At 41.2% G+C, this 19,063-nt stretch overlaps 2 protein-coding genes and 1 long non-coding RNA gene across 6 annotated transcripts in view; 2 read left to right on the forward strand and 1 right to left on the reverse strand.

Moving 5' to 3' along the window:
• LOC148127381 (uncharacterized) overlaps positions 1 to 16,135 on the forward strand; it is a 37,191-nt gene extending 21,056 nt beyond the window's left edge. Inside the window, exon 3 of the long non-coding RNA XR_015742280.1 lies at positions 15,875 to 16,135. This is a non-coding gene — a long non-coding RNA (uncharacterized LOC148127381). The remainder of the gene's footprint in view (positions 1 to 15,874) is intronic.
• The window catches only part of OCLN (occludin), a 389,915-nt gene that overhangs the window by 72,326 nt on the left and 298,526 nt on the right, over positions 1 to 19,063 (forward strand). The window lies entirely within an intron of this gene.
• The window catches only part of RASGRF2 (Ras protein specific guanine nucleotide releasing factor 2), a 120,798-nt gene that overhangs the window by 65,568 nt on the left and 36,167 nt on the right, over positions 1 to 19,063 (reverse strand). For all 4 annotated transcript variants that reach the window (XM_087927118.1, XM_087927117.1, XM_087927116.1 and 1 more), the window contains exons 2-5: positions 14,458 to 14,564; positions 4,648 to 4,795; positions 3,654 to 3,743; positions 600 to 853 (exon numbers count right to left, since the gene is read on the reverse strand). In XM_087927118.1, the coding sequence (XP_087783244.1) occupies positions 600 to 853; positions 3,654 to 3,743; positions 4,648 to 4,795; positions 14,458 to 14,564 (599 nt within the window). The remainder of the gene's footprint in view (positions 1 to 599; positions 854 to 3,653; positions 3,744 to 4,647; positions 4,796 to 14,457; positions 14,565 to 19,063) is intronic.

A 19,063-nucleotide genomic window follows, 5' to 3' on the forward strand; every position in this document is an offset into this window, starting at 1 on the left:
GCAGAACATCCCCAAATTCTATGAGTGGAAAGTGACAATTTGGACCCATTAAATTCTAAACCAATCTGATCGCTTGAATGTTGCTAATACACACACATCAGCTACACAAAACACCCCATACCTAAGTTATCTATAAAGAGCTGAAAGTAAAACTAAAATGCCTAGATTTGCTAGGCTGAGTAGCCCAGCACCTTTCTTGCACCTTCTATCCTAACTGTTATGATTGCAAGGACATCAAAGAGTCCATAGATGTACCATTTGACATTGATTCAGCCATTTGGGATTACCTGTCACTAGTTTTATAATATCCAAAGCTATATGTTATTCAATTTAATGTTGAAAATATCAACATAAATTAGTTTTCCATACGTCCCAATGAAGCCCCCGCAATTAGGGGTGGAAAAACTGGAATTCATTTAGTCTTCCCCTGCCACCCAAAGAGAAAGGAAGTAAGAGCTTTCAATTTCAAAATTCTAAAAATTAAATGCAAACATGTTCTACACATTCTACAGATTTTTAATACTATAAATCAAAACAGACAGAAAACTATTTCATGCAATCATATTGGAATGAGTTTTTAAAAATGTATCCAATAATACCTGTTGAGGAAGATGCTGCTAACATCATCATGACTAATAGGTGGTTTCTTTGAACTTGCAGCCATTCTTAAGGGCCTTAGAAAACAATTCACAAGGATATAAAGTTGATGCACATATTCAGATTCTGCCTCAACCATATTGAAAACTATCTGGTTTCTTTTTCGCATACTTTCTGCATGTGGCGAACAAATATAATCTTGGACAATTGTCTTCCATTTTCTTCTACACAACCAACCACGCATAAAACTCTGTACCTAGAGAGTGAATTTTTTAAAAAAATCAGTTTTTATTACGGTCACAGACCAGCATTACAAATAAAAGCTGTAAAAACAACAATAATAGTAAAAAATAAAGACATAAAATACTGTGATTGGTACTGGATTAACAGTGGGAAGTTAAAGTTTGCCTAATTTTATAGACAATATAACATAATTTGGCCACCTTCAAAGAAACTACTTCATACTGATCTGATTAAAAAAAATTTTTAATGGTCTTTGAAAACTATATATATCCCATTCAAATAGATGTATTGATATATCAGTGTCTCAGGAAAGGAAGGCAAGCATGTCTGCAGTTAGTAAATATAAAATGACAATTAGTCTTCTACGTCTTATTTTAGAGCATGCTTAGAAAGACCAGAATAGTTTAGCTGATCTTAGAATATTTTGCATTATAGATTGGCTCAGAAAATGGAGACTATGTAGAAGAATTAGTACAACAAAAATATATTTATGAGACTCACATCTAAATAACAGAACTAAATTAAGCAAATTCAAATAGCCATTGTTCACATTTGCTTTTGAGAATATGTAATGGAACACGAGGGAAAGTGAACACAGAACTAATCTGCAGCTTATTAAAATAGCCATGCTTGTTTCTGGGGTAAGGTTGCATCTATTTTAATGAGTTTATGTGCATTTTAGAACACTTGAACATTCAATTCAACTCTGCATAGGCTTCTACTTAATGTATTCTATTTTTACCAACATCTTACATTTAAAAACAACTGGAAAGGAAACGTTCCCTTAGGTCTATACAATAAATTGTATTGATTTAAATGAAAATTAACTGTAGAGGAACTAATGTGGCATAACAGTTAAGTTGATGGATGTCAACTAGAACGACTCATATTCAATATCCTAGTGTTTAGTTGTTGACTCTGGACAAATCATTCTCTGATGCCAACCTACTTCCCAAGGATGTTGGACACTTTAGGAATAAAAGAAGAAGTGAATTGATTCATGCATGCTGCCCTGAGTTCCCAGAGAAGACAAGGTATAAATACATGCAATAAATAATAATTGGCACACCTAATGCCATTATTTATGACTAAGCAGTTTTAAATAGTCAAAGTGGTAGTGCATTTTCTATCCAATGCATGTGTCAAAATGCCATGAAATATATAACCCTAATGTAAAAGGAAAAATGGTAATAATAGGACCTATTGTTTTAAGTATCATTATTATCCATAATTATATGTTTATAGAATACTTTGATAACAATGCATTGTTGGCTATATAAATTTCTCTTCCATTTTTTCTCTTTTCCCTCCAGCATCAGAATTGCAACTATTAAGGACCTCCCCTTAAAAGATGTTCATCTCAAACTTCTTTTTTTAGTGATACCTTACATTCAAAAGCTTTAAATTGCAGTAGTTGGAAATTTTTTCTTTATAATTGTTTTCATAGAGTACTTTGATACATGAATTTTAAGCCATGTCGACCTTATTAACATCACTGTCTCTTTCACCAAAAAGTTCATCAAGATAATTAGCTCTTCTGGAACGCTTTACTAAATGTTATGCTCAGTGGTGGAATTCAGCCAGCGTGCACCACTTCAGGAGGACCAGTTGTTTACTTTCTGAGCAGTTTGGTGAACTGATTGTTGGAAGAAATCATTAGGGCAGAGAACTGGTTGTTAAATTATTTTAATCCCACCACTGGTTATGCTGCTTGATTCAAATGAATATTTTATTTTTTATTCATTTATTTATTTTTGTCAATTGTTTACAAGATAATAGGTATAAGTAAAAACATAGTTATGAATACCCGGATACATATGAATGAATACCCGGATACATATAAGAAAATATATATATATTCTGAGGTTTTCGCGGGTATTTGTATGTGGATCTTTGGTTATTCAGGTTTTCTCCTGCATAAAATTGGAAGTATCTAGGCGATGTTTTGATGAAGTCTCATTCATCATCTTCAGGCTTGTGTCTTCAGCTTTGTGCTTCTCGGAGTAATGTGAGCTTGCAGCTGCTTCTTCCTTTTAACTGCTCGTGGGGGTGTGACTTGATTGGGTGGGGGCTTGGCTGTGTTCTGATTGGATGGGGGTGTGTTCTCATTGGTTGGGGATTTGGCTGTGTTCTGATTGGTTGGGGGGGTTGGCTGTGTTCTGATTGGCTGGGGGTGTGTTCTATTCAGGTGGGGGCTTGGTTGTGGTCAGGTTAGTCTTAGTTGCCAGGGGATTTGAGCTGGTGAGCTGTGATCCTGTTGTTTGGCTTAGCGTTCATGGTCATGCCACATCTTCATGGTGGGCATCTGTTCACTTCATGTATGGGTTGGAGGGGTTTGAAGCGGGTAATGCAGCTGCAGTATGGCTTCTGGTCCGTGGTCGTGTCTCATCATCTGTGTGAGTCTGCTTTCTATGTGGAAGTGTGGTGGTAGCATCTTGTGTGCCTTCATGGGTGTGGGTCTGGTGTCCTAACATGAAGAATGACAACCAAGCCCCCACCTGAATAGAATACACACCCAGCCAATCAGAACACAGCCAACCCCCACCCAATCAAGTCACACCCCCACTAGCAGTTAAAAGGAAGAAACAGCTGCAAGCTCACATTACTCCGAGAAGCACAAAGCCGAAGACACAAGCCTGAAGATGATGAATGAGACTTCATCGAAACATAACCTAGATACTTCCAATTTTACGCAGGAGAAAACCCTAATAACCAAACACACACACACACACACACACACATATTCTTTTAATTGAAAGAAAAAATAGGAAATATTGTTATCACTTCTCCATCTAAATGGAGTGGAGAAATACCTTTTTAATCTTTTTAATATCTGGATCTTCTTCTTCTTGATTGCCTTGATAGGGTCTCATTCGTTCTTTTGTTTTATTGAGAGCTACAATCTAGTAAAAAACAACAAACAAAAATGTAAAATTTTAAAGTTTTCAACAGATTTCAGAATATCACATGAAATTTTCAAGATGTAATTTCAAGCTCCTGGAACTTTGCATAGTAACATGTATTTATTTATTTGTTCATTCATTCATTTAATTTTTGTCATTTTATGTCATATATTTTGTGGTGGTGAGCCCTTTGAGAACTGTATGCAATGAAATCTCATTTTACGGTGTGCCAATTAGTGTACATTTAAAGTGACAATAAACTTATTCTAAGTCTAAGTCTGGTTTTATAAAATTTCAATTTCTGGAAAAAGGACTATATGAAATAACACTCAGAAAGGCAAAGGAATGCCTTTTGTGTTCCATTAGCTGCCAAGATATAATGACCCATAGTAGAATTTTCTATTACATTATTCTCATGAGAATAATTATTAACCTGAAAATTATTTCAGGTGCCTGAAAAGGTGCCTGAAAATTTTTTCAGGTTAAGGCCAAATAATATGCATTATACAAAACATATACAATCCAACACCTATTTGATTTGAAAGTCATGAATTTTCACAGTATTTGAATCTAAAAAAGCAGAATTGTTATTAAAGCAAATTGTTACAGATAGTTTTTTGTTTTAGCTTGCCCAGGTTAGAATGACAAAAGCAAAGCAATCCATTGTAGAAAAAAAAGAAAACCATTCCAAACAACATTCAAAAACAATATTGTAAGACTAATAAAAATAATTAATAAACTTGACAAAATAGAAAGGTTCATATTCAGAGGTGTTACTCCTAGCCAAAGTTTCATTTTAATTAATGAAATTAATTAATGAAACTTTTGCCAATGACTGAAAAGGAAGTCAGACTGTATATTAGACAGCAGTAGCAGCACAATAAGAATGAATTTTGAAATATACCTCTGATTTAAGCCTTTCAATTTCTGTGTCTTGATCTTCAAGCTGATGACGTAGCTGATTTGCTGAAATCTTTTCTGTCTCTACAATTTGAACTAGATGGATATATTTTTGCATCAACACTTCCCTCTCAATCAGGATATCTGAATAGCTATATGTTGAAAAAAATAATGAAAATTTTTATGTTAGAAATTATGTAGGCAACATATTTAAACAAAGTCTAAAATACTAGGTTCCATTATTCTTTAAATTCTTTATTCTTTAATAAATTGAAGTAGTAAGTGTATTCCCACACATTTTTATGTTTTACAACTTATATATAAATCTGACATAGGAATATTTATATATGTGGGGCTGAGAAAAAGAGCTTTATTGGTAATACTGATTTTTCTTTGGTCATAGCAATTTGACCATATATTTGTCTCAAGGTATAACCCTAAAGCTGTGCAATCAATATGGAAATGCTTTGGCTTCAGGACAAACATGAATATATGCATACAGATAGCATGTTGAACAACTAGCCTTGTGGTGCAACCAGAACAATCTTGAACTAAATAACGCAAAACTGTAGAAATAGTGGTAGATTTTAGGAAAAACCCTCCTATACTGCCACCTCTGACAATGCTAGACAACACAGTATCAACAGTAGAATCCTTCAAGTTTCTAGATTCTATCACAGGGGTTCCCAACCTGGGGGTGCAAGACAATATTCCAGGGGGTGCGAGAAAAGTCCAGGTAAATAATAGGATATTGGCTATATGTTGGTATTTTTATTTATTATTTATTTCAGGGGGTGCGAGGTTCAAGTGAAATTTCTTTAGGGGTGCGGGGCGAAAAAAAGGTTGGGAACCACTGTTCTATCATATCTCAGGACTTAAAATGGACACATAATATCAAAAATGTCATCAAAAAAGCACAACAAACTCAGAAAGCTCAAACTGCCCAAAGAGCTGCTGATTCAGTTCTACAGAGGAATTATTGCATCTATTATCTGCACCACTGTAACTGTCTGGTTTGGCTCTGCAACCAAACAAGACAAACACAGACTTCAACAGATAATTAGAACTGCAGAAAAAAAACAATTGCTACCAATCTGCCTTCCACTGAGGACCTGTATACTGCATGAGCCAAAAAGAGGGCTTTGAAAATATCTGCAGACCCCTCACATGCTGGACAAAAATTGTTTCAACTCCTACCCTCAAAATAACGCTATAGGGCACTGCACACCAGAACCAGTAGACATAGTTTTTTCCCCAATGCCATCACTCTGCTAAACAACTAATTCCCACAAAACTGTCAAACTGCTTAGTAAGACTGTATTACTATTATTCTTCTCATCCCTCTTATTACCTATCTCTTCCCACTTATGACTATAACCGTGTTGCCTGTATCTTTTCAATTTATATTGTTTTGTTTCCTATTATGATTTGGTTGCTTATTAGTAACCTATGACTATCACTATGTGTTGTATCTTATGATTCTTGATGAATGTATTTTATTTTTTCTTATGTACACTGAGAGCATATGCACCAAAGACAAATTCCTTGTGTGTCTAGCCACACTTGGCCAATAAAGAATTCTATTCTATTCTATTAAAAAAAAACTGTAGTATTGAGTGATGCCACCTTCCAAAAAGGCATTTTTATTCCCAATTCCTAGAGACTGATCTGACAATAAAAGTTTTACTCCATCTTTTCTACTTATAAAGTAGGTCTTCCTGTGTCGTGCAAGAAATGCTCTTTTTTGGTCTTGTACTATGTGCACTCATCCTCTTGGTCCTGAGACAACAGTTAAGCAAAAGTGCCTTCTTGTAGTTCTCTACAAACAGGAAACCAAGATAGCCATAGAGAAAGGGCAAGGGAAATTGGAGAAAGAAATGCAGGGAAAGAGTCTGACCAGCCTGTTCAAAAACCAAAGTCATTCAGGGAAAGGGCAGCCTTCAGATCAGAATAAAAAGTAAACCAGCCAATAAGGTTCAGTGACAGATAGACCTATCTCCTCCCTTTTGGGGGGACAGATGACACTGGGTGACAATAGAAGCAATCCTTTGGCAACCAACAACAGAGACAGACCAGAAAGAACAGCATTCAAATCACTAAGTCTTTATCAAGAACATACTTTCTGAGTCTCCTTCTACTCCATCAGCTGAATATAAATGATCTCTGAAGGATAAGATGAGTCAATTCACATCTGTAGGAGCCCCAAGCCAGTTCCCTCTTCAATGAATGCTTTTACTAAAGCAGAATTATATGTAGCCTTCAACTATGCTGGGATGAGGTGTCTTCGTTTTTATAGAAAAGCAGTTATTTTCACTTCCAGATGCCCATCCTGTCTATTTATAACCATAAAGAGATGCCAATGGAGCAAGAAGAAGGCTACAACTCTAACAGTCTTCAGCCTAAGCAACCTGGAAAACCTCCTATTTTCCATGTGAAAACAAGATAGAAGCCATAATCTATAGGGCTGCATCAGGAAAGGAATAGCTCTCAGTTAATAACATCATGCATTTTGCCATGAATTGGATACACCTAAATTCCTATAGCTGTGATTACAATAACAAACAGAAGAATGCTCTTTTAATTTATACCATATGTTTTATTTTGCTCCAAAAAAAATACCTTTTGCAAAACCCCACAAAGAAAAGCAGTAAGTTACAATAAGAATGAGGATAATAATGGACTGTAGCCAAACATATATGTCTGAGTTCAGAGAAATACTGTTTTTTCCAACCAAGAACAGCCAGCATTAGAACTTAACAAGATTTTCAACTGGGTGATTGCTAAAAGTTTCACAGGAGAAAGTACAAGTGTGTCTTCTCTGGTTAATTCCACTAAAAATTCCCTCTCAATCTTCTCACACTATCTGAAAAGCCATAAATTCTGAAATTCAGCACCAGCAAATAATTTATTAAATGCAATCCTAAAGGGCTTTTGATGGCAGATACAAATACAAAAAATATCTACCATCAAATAAAAGTAAAATACAGATTGCAAAATATATAGCAAAACCAATCTACAAACCCAACCAAATGCCCTCCAGAAGGGTTGTTTCCAGCCGCTTCTCTGATATCCAGTGAAAAGATCCTCCTCTTTATATCTTAAAAGGGGAACAAAGCAACTTATTCCAGTTAGATCATATTTTTATCATGTGCCACAGAGGCCAAGATCAAACTGTAAGTAAGCATCTTATTTTAGAGAGTGATATTTTAATGTCATGGTATTATTAGAGTGGATTGGTAACTTATTTCAGATTGTTTTTCAAAAATAACTGGAATTTAAATGGATAAAAAAGATACCTTAAGGCATCCATTTTGTCCTTTTCTCAATTAGAAGATCCACCCATAAGTAAGGGGAAATTATTTGTATATTTTAAGGGGTGGAAAATTCCAGGGATACTAGGGGGGAACTACAACATGAATGCTGCAAAGCCACATATGGCCCAGAAGTTGCCTTCTCCTGTTTTATTTGTTTCTTTGTTTTATTTTCCACCCTTTTCACAGTTCGAGGTGACTCGACACCATTAAAAAATGAATAACATACATGAGTTCAGCTGTCACAGCCTGTCAGGCACTGAATACCTTTTCCCATAAACCACATCACTCACAAGCAGTGAAATACAATAAGGTTTAATGCAGGGGTTCCAATCACGAACAGTAGTAACAGTAACAAGGATATGTTCAAAGTCAGCATTGAGAGCAACCACCTCTCAACTCTGTTCTTATACCCTCTCCCTAATTAACAGATAATAACAGCACCGCCCGTTAATTACACCCATGCGGCTCCACCCCATGCCTAAACAATCCAATCAACCCCTCCCCCTTCCATCCCAGCTGTTATGTCTTGGGCACCGGTTGGGGCTCCAACCGGGTCCACTCGTTAAGCAAGTTCTACAACCGTTCCTATTGGCTGGCATCGTTTGACAGCCGACTATAAAAAGCCGGCTGTCAAGCCAAGCCAGTTGTTGTTCGCAAGCTGGTCTGCCCGTTGGCTGGCAGACGCGACAACCACTGTTCCTTGAATAAACGTGTTAATTGCATGCCCTGGTCTAAGCCTCTCTTTCCCTTGAACTACAACACTGGCGACCCAGATGGGATGTGAAGGCTAGCCAGGAGCATTTTCTAAAGGAACAGGAGCCTGTCAGCGGAAGCCGCAGCCGCTTGCCGTTTTGCTGCCGAGCCTCGGACTCAGAAGCCTGTCTTCGGAAGCCGCAGCCGCTTGCCGTTTGCTTACCGAGCCATCGGACTCAGCAGCCTGTCAGCGCAAAAGTGAAAGCTCAGGTTAGATCAACCGGGTTAGAGAAGGCCGGGCGCTATCAGAGAAAGCGCGTCGGTTAGAGCACCACGGATAGGGAAAGTCGGGCGCTGAAGCCGCAACCGCCCGTGCTGCCTGAAAAAAGGCGCGAAAATTCTAACGGCTGTCACTGAGCTGCAGCCCGAGCAAGCTACGGCGCTGAGAGCCTCAGCCGCTCGATCACAATTGGACACTAATTACAGAAGCCGTCTCTAAGTGAAGACTCCCCAGTGAAATTGCGAGCGCCTCAGCCGCCTCGCCAAAAAAAAAAAAAAAAAAAATTAATAATAAGAAGAAAAAGGGCTCAATTTAAAGCGCTGTCAGTACAGTACCACAGCCACAGCCGCCTAACGCTAGCAAAAGAGAGCGAAAATTCAAGCGCCTCAGAAAAGCCGAAGTCCTTGAGTGAGGATAGGGCACTGTAGCCACAGCCGCCCACGCCCCCAAGCAGCATCAATCCAAGACAACGAGCTCCCAGTGAGGCAGACCAGTCTGCCAAGAGACTGGGGGATCCAAAATGAATGTCAATTCAGTATTCCCCCCTTTCAAACCCGATGAGGAAAAGTGGGACTCATATAAAAATCGCTTCAACCACTTTATCGATGCCATTGGACTGGCTGAAGCTTCGGAGCAGAGGAAGAAATCCTACTTCCTCAGCTACTGTGGGGCTGTAGTATATGACACTGCCACAGCACTCCTGGCCCCACGAGAAATAGGGAATGTCCCATGGGCAGAGCTGGTGGAAACGCTTATCCAACCACTACTCCCCAAAACCGTCTCAGATTGCTAGGCGCTTCGCTTAGGATGAGGAAGCAAGCTGAGGGGGAATCCATAAATCAATATATGGCAGCCCTGAGGACAGCAGCTCTACAATGTGAGTTCAAGAACTATTTGGACGACATGCTGCTAGACCAACTCGTCTGTGGGGTGAGGGATCTAAAACTCCAGAGGCGTTTGCTGGCTAAAAGAGACCTAAACCTCCCCAGGCAGTTGAAGAAGCCTTAGCTGCAGAACTTGCAGCACAGTCCGCAGCTGAGATCCAGGGCACCGCTCCCAGACCTAGCACTTCCTCTGTACACTCTGAAGAGGCGGTAAGTGAGGATGACCCGGCAGAACACTCCGATGTGCATCGCCTCAAACCAACGAGACAGCCACAGGTAGGAGCGAGGCCAAGAAACAACAGTGGTCCAAAACAAACTCTTTTATGCCTGACCTGTGGAGGTTCCCATTCCCGGGCATCTTGCAGGTTCAAACGCCACCTGCCACAACTGCCACAAGAAAGGTCACCTCGCAAGAGTCTGCCAGGCAGCGCGCACCTCTCCACAAAGATCTCCTTCCTCTCCTGTTCCCCGAAGGCAAGTAGAAAAATGCCATACTTGCTACCAAGCCAACCACACACTCCACACCCCCAATAAAATTACACTTTCTGTTTTACTAGAAGGTAATCCCTGCCGCATGGAAGTAGACACGGGGTCAGCGCTCTCAATCATATCTTGGGACACGCTTAAGAAGATCCAGCCCAGACTGACAAAGAAACAGCTTCAAAAGTGCCATCTCACCTTGAGAGACTACCAAGGAAAGAACATCCCCGTCCTTGGGAAAGGCAAGTTTCTCGTGAAATTCCAAACCTTCAAAGGCCATTTGCCTTTAGTGGTTGTTAATGGTGCCCTCCCTAGTCTTTTGGGGTTGGATTGGTTCCCCTCTCTCGGCCTTAGTATAAAAGGAGTCCATGCTGTCTCAACTTCTGATGTTGACTCCTTATTTACAGAGTACTCTGACGTTTTTAGTAGTGAGTTAGGCTGCTATAAGGCACTCCCATCTCCTTCTCAGTAGACCCACAGGCAGTCCCCGCTTGCTTTAAAACCACGTAGAGTACCCTTCGCCATCCGCCCCAAATTGGACGCGGAACTAGACAAACTACTAAAACAAGGGGTGATAGAACCCACAGATTTCGCTAAGTGGGAGACCCCATAGTCACCCCGCTAAAGAAAGACGGTAATCTAAGAATTTGTGCTGACTACAAGACGTCAATCAACCGTTATCTACAGGTTAGCGCATATCCAGTCCCAGTCATTCAGCACCTGTTACACACATTCGAACCTGGCACCATTTTCGCCAAACTGGACATGTCACAGGCATACCAACAGTTCCCGTGGATAACCAAACAGCTGACTTACAGACCATAGTTACACACAGAGGGCATTCAGATGTAAGCGCCTCCAGTTTGGCGTAAGTGTAGCCCCAGGTATCTTCCAATCACTGATGGAGCGAATCCTCCAAGGTCTCCCGGCGTAGTGCCTTATTTCGATGACATCTTAGTCACAGCCAGGGACAGACCCCAACTCATCCAGAGAGTCAGGGCAGTATTAGAGAAGTTCAGGCAGCATGGCCTCAAACTAAAACGGGAGAAGTGTACCATCGCCACTAGACAGGTGGACTTTCTAGGCTACAGGCTGGACGCCTCAGGCATCCACCCGGTGGAATCGAAAGTCAAGGCCATCCACAGGCGCCCACGCCTACCAACAAAACCGAGTTACAAGCCTTCCTGGGGTTATTGAACTTCTACGCTTCATTTCTCCCACACAAGGCGTCAGTTGCTGAACCATTGCACAGACTCTTAGACAGACACACACCATGGCACTGGGGACCCAAAGAAAACCAAGCATTTGTGGCAGTCAAATCTCTACTAACCTCTGAGGCTGTCTTAATACAATTTGACCAACGCCTTCCTTTGGTCCTAGCCGCAGACGCATCCCCTTTTGGGATAGGAGCTGTCTTAAGTCACAGGCTTCCCAATGGCTCCGAGGCACCAATTGCCTTCTTTTCAAGAACCCTTTCAGCGACTGAGCGTAATTACAGCCAGGTTGATAAGGAGGCCTTGGCTGCAGTAGCAGCAGTCAAAAAATTCCACGAATTTCTATTCGGACACCAATTCGAACTTATCACTGATCACAAGCCGCTTTTAGGATTATTATCAGGGGAAAAGCAAACCCCACAGATATTGTCACCTAGGATGACCAGATGGACCTTATTCCTGGCGGCGTACTCATACAAACTGGTCTATCGTCCCGGAAAAAATCTAAACAACGCTGATGCCCTCAGCCGCTGCCCCTTGCCAGCCCCAGTCGAGGACCCAGCTCCTGTGCATACTATTTTTGATGTAAACGAACTAAACCTACCGGTGACTGCAGGCGACATAGCATCACATTCCAAGAAGGACAGAACAATCGCCCAGGTTCTGGACTGGGTAGGGAGGGTGGCCGGAAACTAACTATTCAGTTGATTTCGCCCATTTAAAACTCGCCAGCTAGAGCTCTCTAAGTTGCAGGGATGCCTATTGTGGGGTACCAGAGTGGTCATACCAACCACCCTTCGCATACCCGTCCTGAAGATGCTGCACGAGGGCCATCCAGGAATCGTGCGGATGAAGGCGTTAGCTCGAAGCTACGTCTGGTGGCCGGGATGGACGATCAGATCGCCAAGTGGGTAAGCTCGTGTCGACCCTGTCAAGAATCTAGGGCAGCCCCGCCAACCGCCACACCCACAAAGTGGGAAAGTGCCAATGCCCCGTGGTCACGGCTTCACATCGACCTGGCCGGGCCAATGAGCGGCAAGACCTTCTTGGTGGTCGTGGACGCCTATTCAAATGGATAGATGTGGCCTTACTTCACACGACCACCACACAGGCAGTTGTTAAAGCCTTGACTCACCTTTTTGTAACTCACGGACTCCCTGACACACTGGTATCCGATAATGGCCCCAGTTCACCTCGAGCGAATTTAGTAGGTATGTCACGAATCTAGGCATCAGACACGTCCTCACGGCCCCTTCCACCCGCCAGCAACGGGTTGGCTGAGCGGGCAGTCAGATCAGCCAAGGAGGCGTTAGCCAGATTCGGCCCAGTGGGTTGGCATTCTAAACTGTCTCAATTCCTCCTAAGCCAGCATACCACACCGTGCACAGTTACGAACAAATCCCGGCTGAGCTGCTGATGGGGAGACGCCTGAGGACTGCCTTAGACAGGCTGCACCCCACTACTGCCCAGACACCCCTTTGGGGTCTGACAGTCTGGCCAGGAATTTCGCAGTTCAGGACCTAGTGTTTGCTAGGAACTACGCGGGGACCCACTGTGGGTGGCCGGAAAAGTCGTGGCTGTCACGGGTCCAAGATCTTATCGGGTCCAACTTGAAGACGGTCGTGTGTGGCGAAGACACCTGGACCAGCTGCGGAGACGACGGAGCAGCCTGACCGGCCCAGACCCGTCTCCACCAGAAGAGCCGCGGGCGCCACTCCAAGGTCCAGCTAGGGTTCCCAGAGTGACCAACCTTCACCAACGGAGCAGAGGGAGCAGGCAGTAGACCGGGACTGCCAGCCGGGAGCGCCACCGTTTATCCCCAGTGAAGGCAGAGACTTTTCACTGGCTCCAGTTCCTGCACCGAGCCCTGGTCGCCACCCTACGTACCCTGACCTGGGGTCCGCGAACTTGTCTTCGCCCAATGAATCTCCTGAGTTACGTCGCTCGGGTCGCCAACACAGACCACCGGCGTATCTCAAAGATTATGTGTGTTCCCATCTGGGGGGAAGGGGTGTTATGTCTTGGGCACCGGTTGGGGCTCCAACCGGGTCCACTCGTTAAGCAAGTTCTACAACCGTTCCTATTGGCTGGCGTCGTTTGACAGCCGACTATAAAAAGCCGGCTGTCAAGCCAAGCCAGTTGTTGTTCGCAAGCTGGTCTGCCCGTTGGCTGGCAGACGCGACAACCACTGTTCCTTGAATAAACGTGTTAATTGCATGCCCTGGTCTAAGCCTCTCTTTCCCTTGAACTACAACACCAGCCTTGTATCTGCTTTCTCCAACAAGATTAACAAGATATAATTGTTCCCTGGAACCGCCCTGCAGCAGCTGATGCAACCACTAACCACCGCCCCTCCCAACAGCTGACTACACTCCTAAATCACCGATAACTGACGTGGGAAGCAAACTGTGTTGTCTCTAAACCGCAGCCAAGACACCGGCTCCCATCCATGCAGCAAGACGGAACAGAATATGTTGGAACATCTTCCAGAACGCAGGCCCCGATTAATGCAGCAGGAAGGATCGAAATGCATCGGACCGTCGGCTGGAAAGGAGCGCCATTGCTAACAGCCACTGAATCGTTGTTGGGACGTTCCGGTAAAAGCCAAATGGACCCGACAATGAACTCTACATATATGAGTTCTTCAAGTTACTTTACTGTTACAATATAAATGTGACTCCAGCTGCTGCTCCTATCTCAGAAGACTACCCATACAGACAAAATAGATGAATCATGCTGGGTTAGTACTACAGGTAAAGGAGGACATTGGAAAGTTGTGAATGATGTAGAAATACATACTGGACTGTTCTTTTTCTGCATTATAAGAGAAGGAGGCACAGAAGGAGCCGGTAGAAATCCTCAGGAGGGAGGGAGAAAAGAAAACAAGGAAGGAAGACGTTGTCCCTTAGCCAAACCAAATTATTAGTAGCTAGTATTGGAATTTCATACCTGGCTTGCTGAATAGCCTCCACCCACTCTTCTCCATCTGCTTCTTCCTCACAACGGAGCTCAAGCGGCTTCTGCCCTTCATGGCCAAAGAGGACTGTGAAATAATACTGTAAATAGTTTTAAAAAGGTTTAAATGTAGTAATGTAATGTCAATATAATAATACAATAAAATGTAAATGTAAATATTGACTAAACAGTACAATCAGTACATGCAACAAACCCTGCTTTATCACACTTTGTAGCACTTTCTCTTGATGAAAAAGATTTCTGAAATGAACATTTATTAAATAAGCTAATGGAATAAAATGAAGTACAATAAAAAAATACCAATAGAAAAGCATTTGTGGACAAATATCAAGGCTGGGCATTTTTTTCCTTAGGCTAAAAATACTAGAATCAAAAGCCAGGTATTCACTTAGCAATGAAAGCAGACAAGGTTGGTACCCGTGCTTCTGTGGGAAAGGAATTCCCAAGTCAGCATCAATCCTGGTCTCTTGGAAAAGAATTCTAGAACAGAAAAGGTATGCTTTCATGTTTTCATATAAAGTGTTTCTCCTACCTATGGAATGTCAAAGAGCACATATATGTCACAGACACACACATCTTGCTGCTGCAGATAATAATTTGGTACACATTGGAAGAAACACTTATTCACATATTAAAAACCCAGAATGTTAGGGGTGTTACAGTTTGACTAGTAATGTGGAATTTTAGGTAATTTTAGGACTGGCCCTGTGTGATCTCTAAAAAGATAAGATTCAAATATAAAAGGCATTATCATCCATCAGCTGACCAACTAGAAATGGGCATTGATTTGGCAAACATCTTGGGGTGCTTGCCAAAATATTGCAGCTTTTCTCATTCATACTACTCAGTTATGTTCAAGTTAATCAAATTGATGTTAAACTATTTCCGAGAGTGTGGAACAATAAAAAAAAATAGGAAATTGAGAGCACCCATACTCAGCATAAACAATAACAAGAGTTTTCTTGTATTTTCCTGTTAAACCAGGTAGTGCTCTATCAAACTGTGCAAAGTTGAGATGGGAAGAGACTGATTTAATAACTGAAACAAGCATTTCTCTTTGGCCTGATGACACTTGATAGATGCCTGCATTAAGACCTCAAGACCTCTTGGTCTCTTAAGAACAGAAGAAAACAAAACAAAAGGAGGAATGACAATATGGATCCTATGTTCCTTTTCTTCCCCTTGTTAATGTTTCTATCTCTGGCTGATATAGCCCATTAAATTGGGACTTGGTATTGATAAAACCTAAGCAATGTCTATGGAGATTCTCAGTCATCCAGATCATGGTTATCCCAAAGGTACTTTTTCAAGAGGCAACTGGACTTTCTGTTTTTTATTTGAAGATGTTTCACTTCTCCAGTCTATAACACAGCCCTTTCAATCATTCCAGGTAGGCTCCACACCCATTTGCACTACTCAGGTGACCCTGATGACACAGATAAACCTCCAGGTGACCTTAATGACTCTCTAAAAGAATTCAAATGACCAGCTGTCTGCAAGGAGTATAAATCCTTCCATTCCCCACTGTCCAGTCAGAGCTAAACAAGCTTCTTGGTTGAGAAGTGAAACATCTTCAAAGAAAAACCAGAAAATCAAGTTGCCTCTTGAAAAACTACCTTTGGGATAAGCATCAGCAAGTCCACATTTAAAACAAGTATGCTGTTTGTTAGTGATTGGGGATAAACCCCCGAGCAGAGTGCACAGCAGCAGTCTAACCAGGCAGCCAAATGAGAGAGAGAGGCTGGGCCCAAGAGTATACACACACTTGAGACAAAAACACTGTTTGTGGTTTTAAATAGATATTTAATTCACACAGAGATTAAGAAGAGTCATTCAGTCCATATGTCAGTATCCAGTATATCCATCCAGTTACCTAGTCTATAAACAGTAAATACAATGTCTTTATCTGCTTGTATTTCTTCTTCTTCTGATACCTTTCTCTCAAAGACAATGCTGAGTATGAACAGCTCACCAAGTAAACACAGTCCTTTAGTTCAGTAGAGAGAAGTATCTTGCACAGTAGACATCTCATACAGGAGTAAACAGTAGGCAGACAGCAGACAGACCAGAGACCAGTAACACCAGGAACCAGGAATCAGACCAGGAGGACCAGGGACTCGAAACCAGGATCAGAAACCAGGAAGTGTTACGTCTCTCTCACTGCCTCTTATTGCAGCTTACAACCGCACCCATAATTATGCAATGACATTGCAGTTTTGAGCTTAAAGTTGCAAACACCTAAACCTAGGTTTTATATATTCATTCACCCAAACCAGTTGGTGTATCCATATACCCAACATACTCCCCTTTTGGGTGACATAAATATATAATGCCTTTACAATCTGAACCCATATTTTTCACAACTTTCTAGATGCTTGATGGCACCTTGGGCTTTAGTAAAATTATCAGCTATATTGTCCTCCGACATACAGTACTTTAGCTGTATCAATTTACTATTTACAGATTGCCTTACATTCAGATATCTCAAATCTGTATGCTTGCTCCTAGTTTTTACTGCAATACTTGTAGCCATTTGAATTGCTGCCTGATTATCTTCATGTACAACTATAGGGTAATTTACAGTTATACCCATATCTTTCAACATTTGTTTATACATAATCAACTCAGTACATAATAGTGATAAATAGGAGAATTCAGCCTCCATCGTAGACAAACTTATATGCTGTTGTCTAATTGACTTCCAACCAATTAATGTCTTACCCAGCATTATGGCTGTTCCTGAAGTCGACTTTCTTGTGTCTTTTTCTGATGCAAAACTAGCATCTGCATAAGCACTCAATATGAGATCACCCTCTGGTTCTAAATACAGTGCATGGTGTAATGTACCTTTAAGATATCTTAAGATTCTTCTCAATGCTATCCAGTGACATTGAAGCGGATCATTATTGTGTCGTGCCAGCTGATTAATACTAAAAGCAATATCTGGCCTTGACCAATTGCTAATATATGATAAGCTACCAATCAAGGATTGATATAATGCCTTATCACATTTGGGACTTTGAGTATCCATTTTGCAAATATCCTGACTCATTGGAGTCTTTGCAGGCTTACAAAGTTCCATCTTATAATCTATTAGCAATTTAGATATCTTATCTTCCTGAGATATCCTAAAACCTTTCTGTGTTCTCAGTATATTCAATCCTAGATATCTCTTTATCTCCCCTAATTGCTTGATTTTTATTTTCTTGGCTAATGATGTTATTATTTCATTTGCTTCATCATTAGTTTTAGTAATCAGAGCAATATCATCAGTAAACAACAATAATAATGATACTTTCCCATTCTTTTCCCTCTTAAATAGACATGGGTCGGCTAAACCAGCTTTAAACCCTATATTGTTCAGTTCCTTTACAATATACTGGTTCCATTCATAGCCTGATTGTTTAAGACCATAAAGGCTCTTCTTTAACAACCAACAATCATTATTATTATCACCTTTCAATCCACTAGGCTTTTTCATATATACAGTATGTCTTAGTGGAGCATGCAAGTAAGCAGTTTCCACATCTAAATGGTTAACTATATACTTCTTGCTTGCTGCCCACACTAAGGCTGCCCTTAATGTAGCTGCTTTAAGACTAGGTGCAAATACTTCATCATAGTCATTTGCACTTTGTCTAAAACCTTGGGCTACTAATCTTGCCTTATGGATTATATTTCCATCCTTATCAGTTTTTATCTTAAAAATCCATTTGCAGCCAATGGGTTTTTCATTACTAGGTAATCTCACATTTTCATACACCTTCATATCCTTCAAGGATTTCAATTCCTTATTCATTGCTGCATACCAATCTTCTTTCTCTTTAGAAGGATATCTTTTTATCTCATCCACAGTAGATGGAATTCTATTTTCCTGGCACACTGTGTTAGCCTGGTATCTATCAGGCGGTCTAGATATACGTGTAGTTCTTCTGGGAATTACAGGGCTTGTATGAGGACTTTCTTGAGTTACTACTTGGTCCTTTTCCTCATCTTGCTGAGCTATTTCTTCCTTTTCTTCTTCTATGGGCACAATCTCTTCCTGTACTTCTATCTTTACTTTATTTTTGAAGTTACAGGGATACTTGATGGGATTTTTGTAGGATTCAATAACCACTTCGTTATTGTTATCCTGCTCTAACTTATCCCATCCTACGTGCTCTAGAAATTGGGCATTGGCACTACATAACACTTTAGATGTGCCTTTCTCCCAAAATCTATATGCCCTATGGTTAGCTTGGTAACCAACGAAGAAAAATTGTTTAGCTCTGTGTTGCCCTTTACGCCTGAGTTGTGTAGGGATATGCACCCATGCTGGTGCACCAAATGTGTGCAGGTAACTCAGATCAGGCTTCCTGCCATGCCACATGGTGAATGGTATTTCACCAGTGGTTGAGTTAACAACATTGTTTAATATGTGATTAGCACACATTGTGGCCTCCCCCCACAAAGAATCAGGTAACCCAGAATCAGTTAACATTGTTCTAACCATTGCCTGTAGTGTTTGGCCTCTTCTCTCTATATATGCGTTGTGTTGTGGTCTGTATGGTGCAGATTTCTTATGCTCTATACCAGCTGC

This window comes from Pseudonaja textilis, chromosome 2 (assembly GCF_049901715.1).
Source record: "Pseudonaja textilis isolate UNSWEBS1 chromosome 2, rPseTex1.2, whole genome shotgun sequence".
Taxonomy (NCBI): domain Eukaryota; kingdom Metazoa; phylum Chordata; class Lepidosauria; order Squamata; family Elapidae; genus Pseudonaja; species Pseudonaja textilis.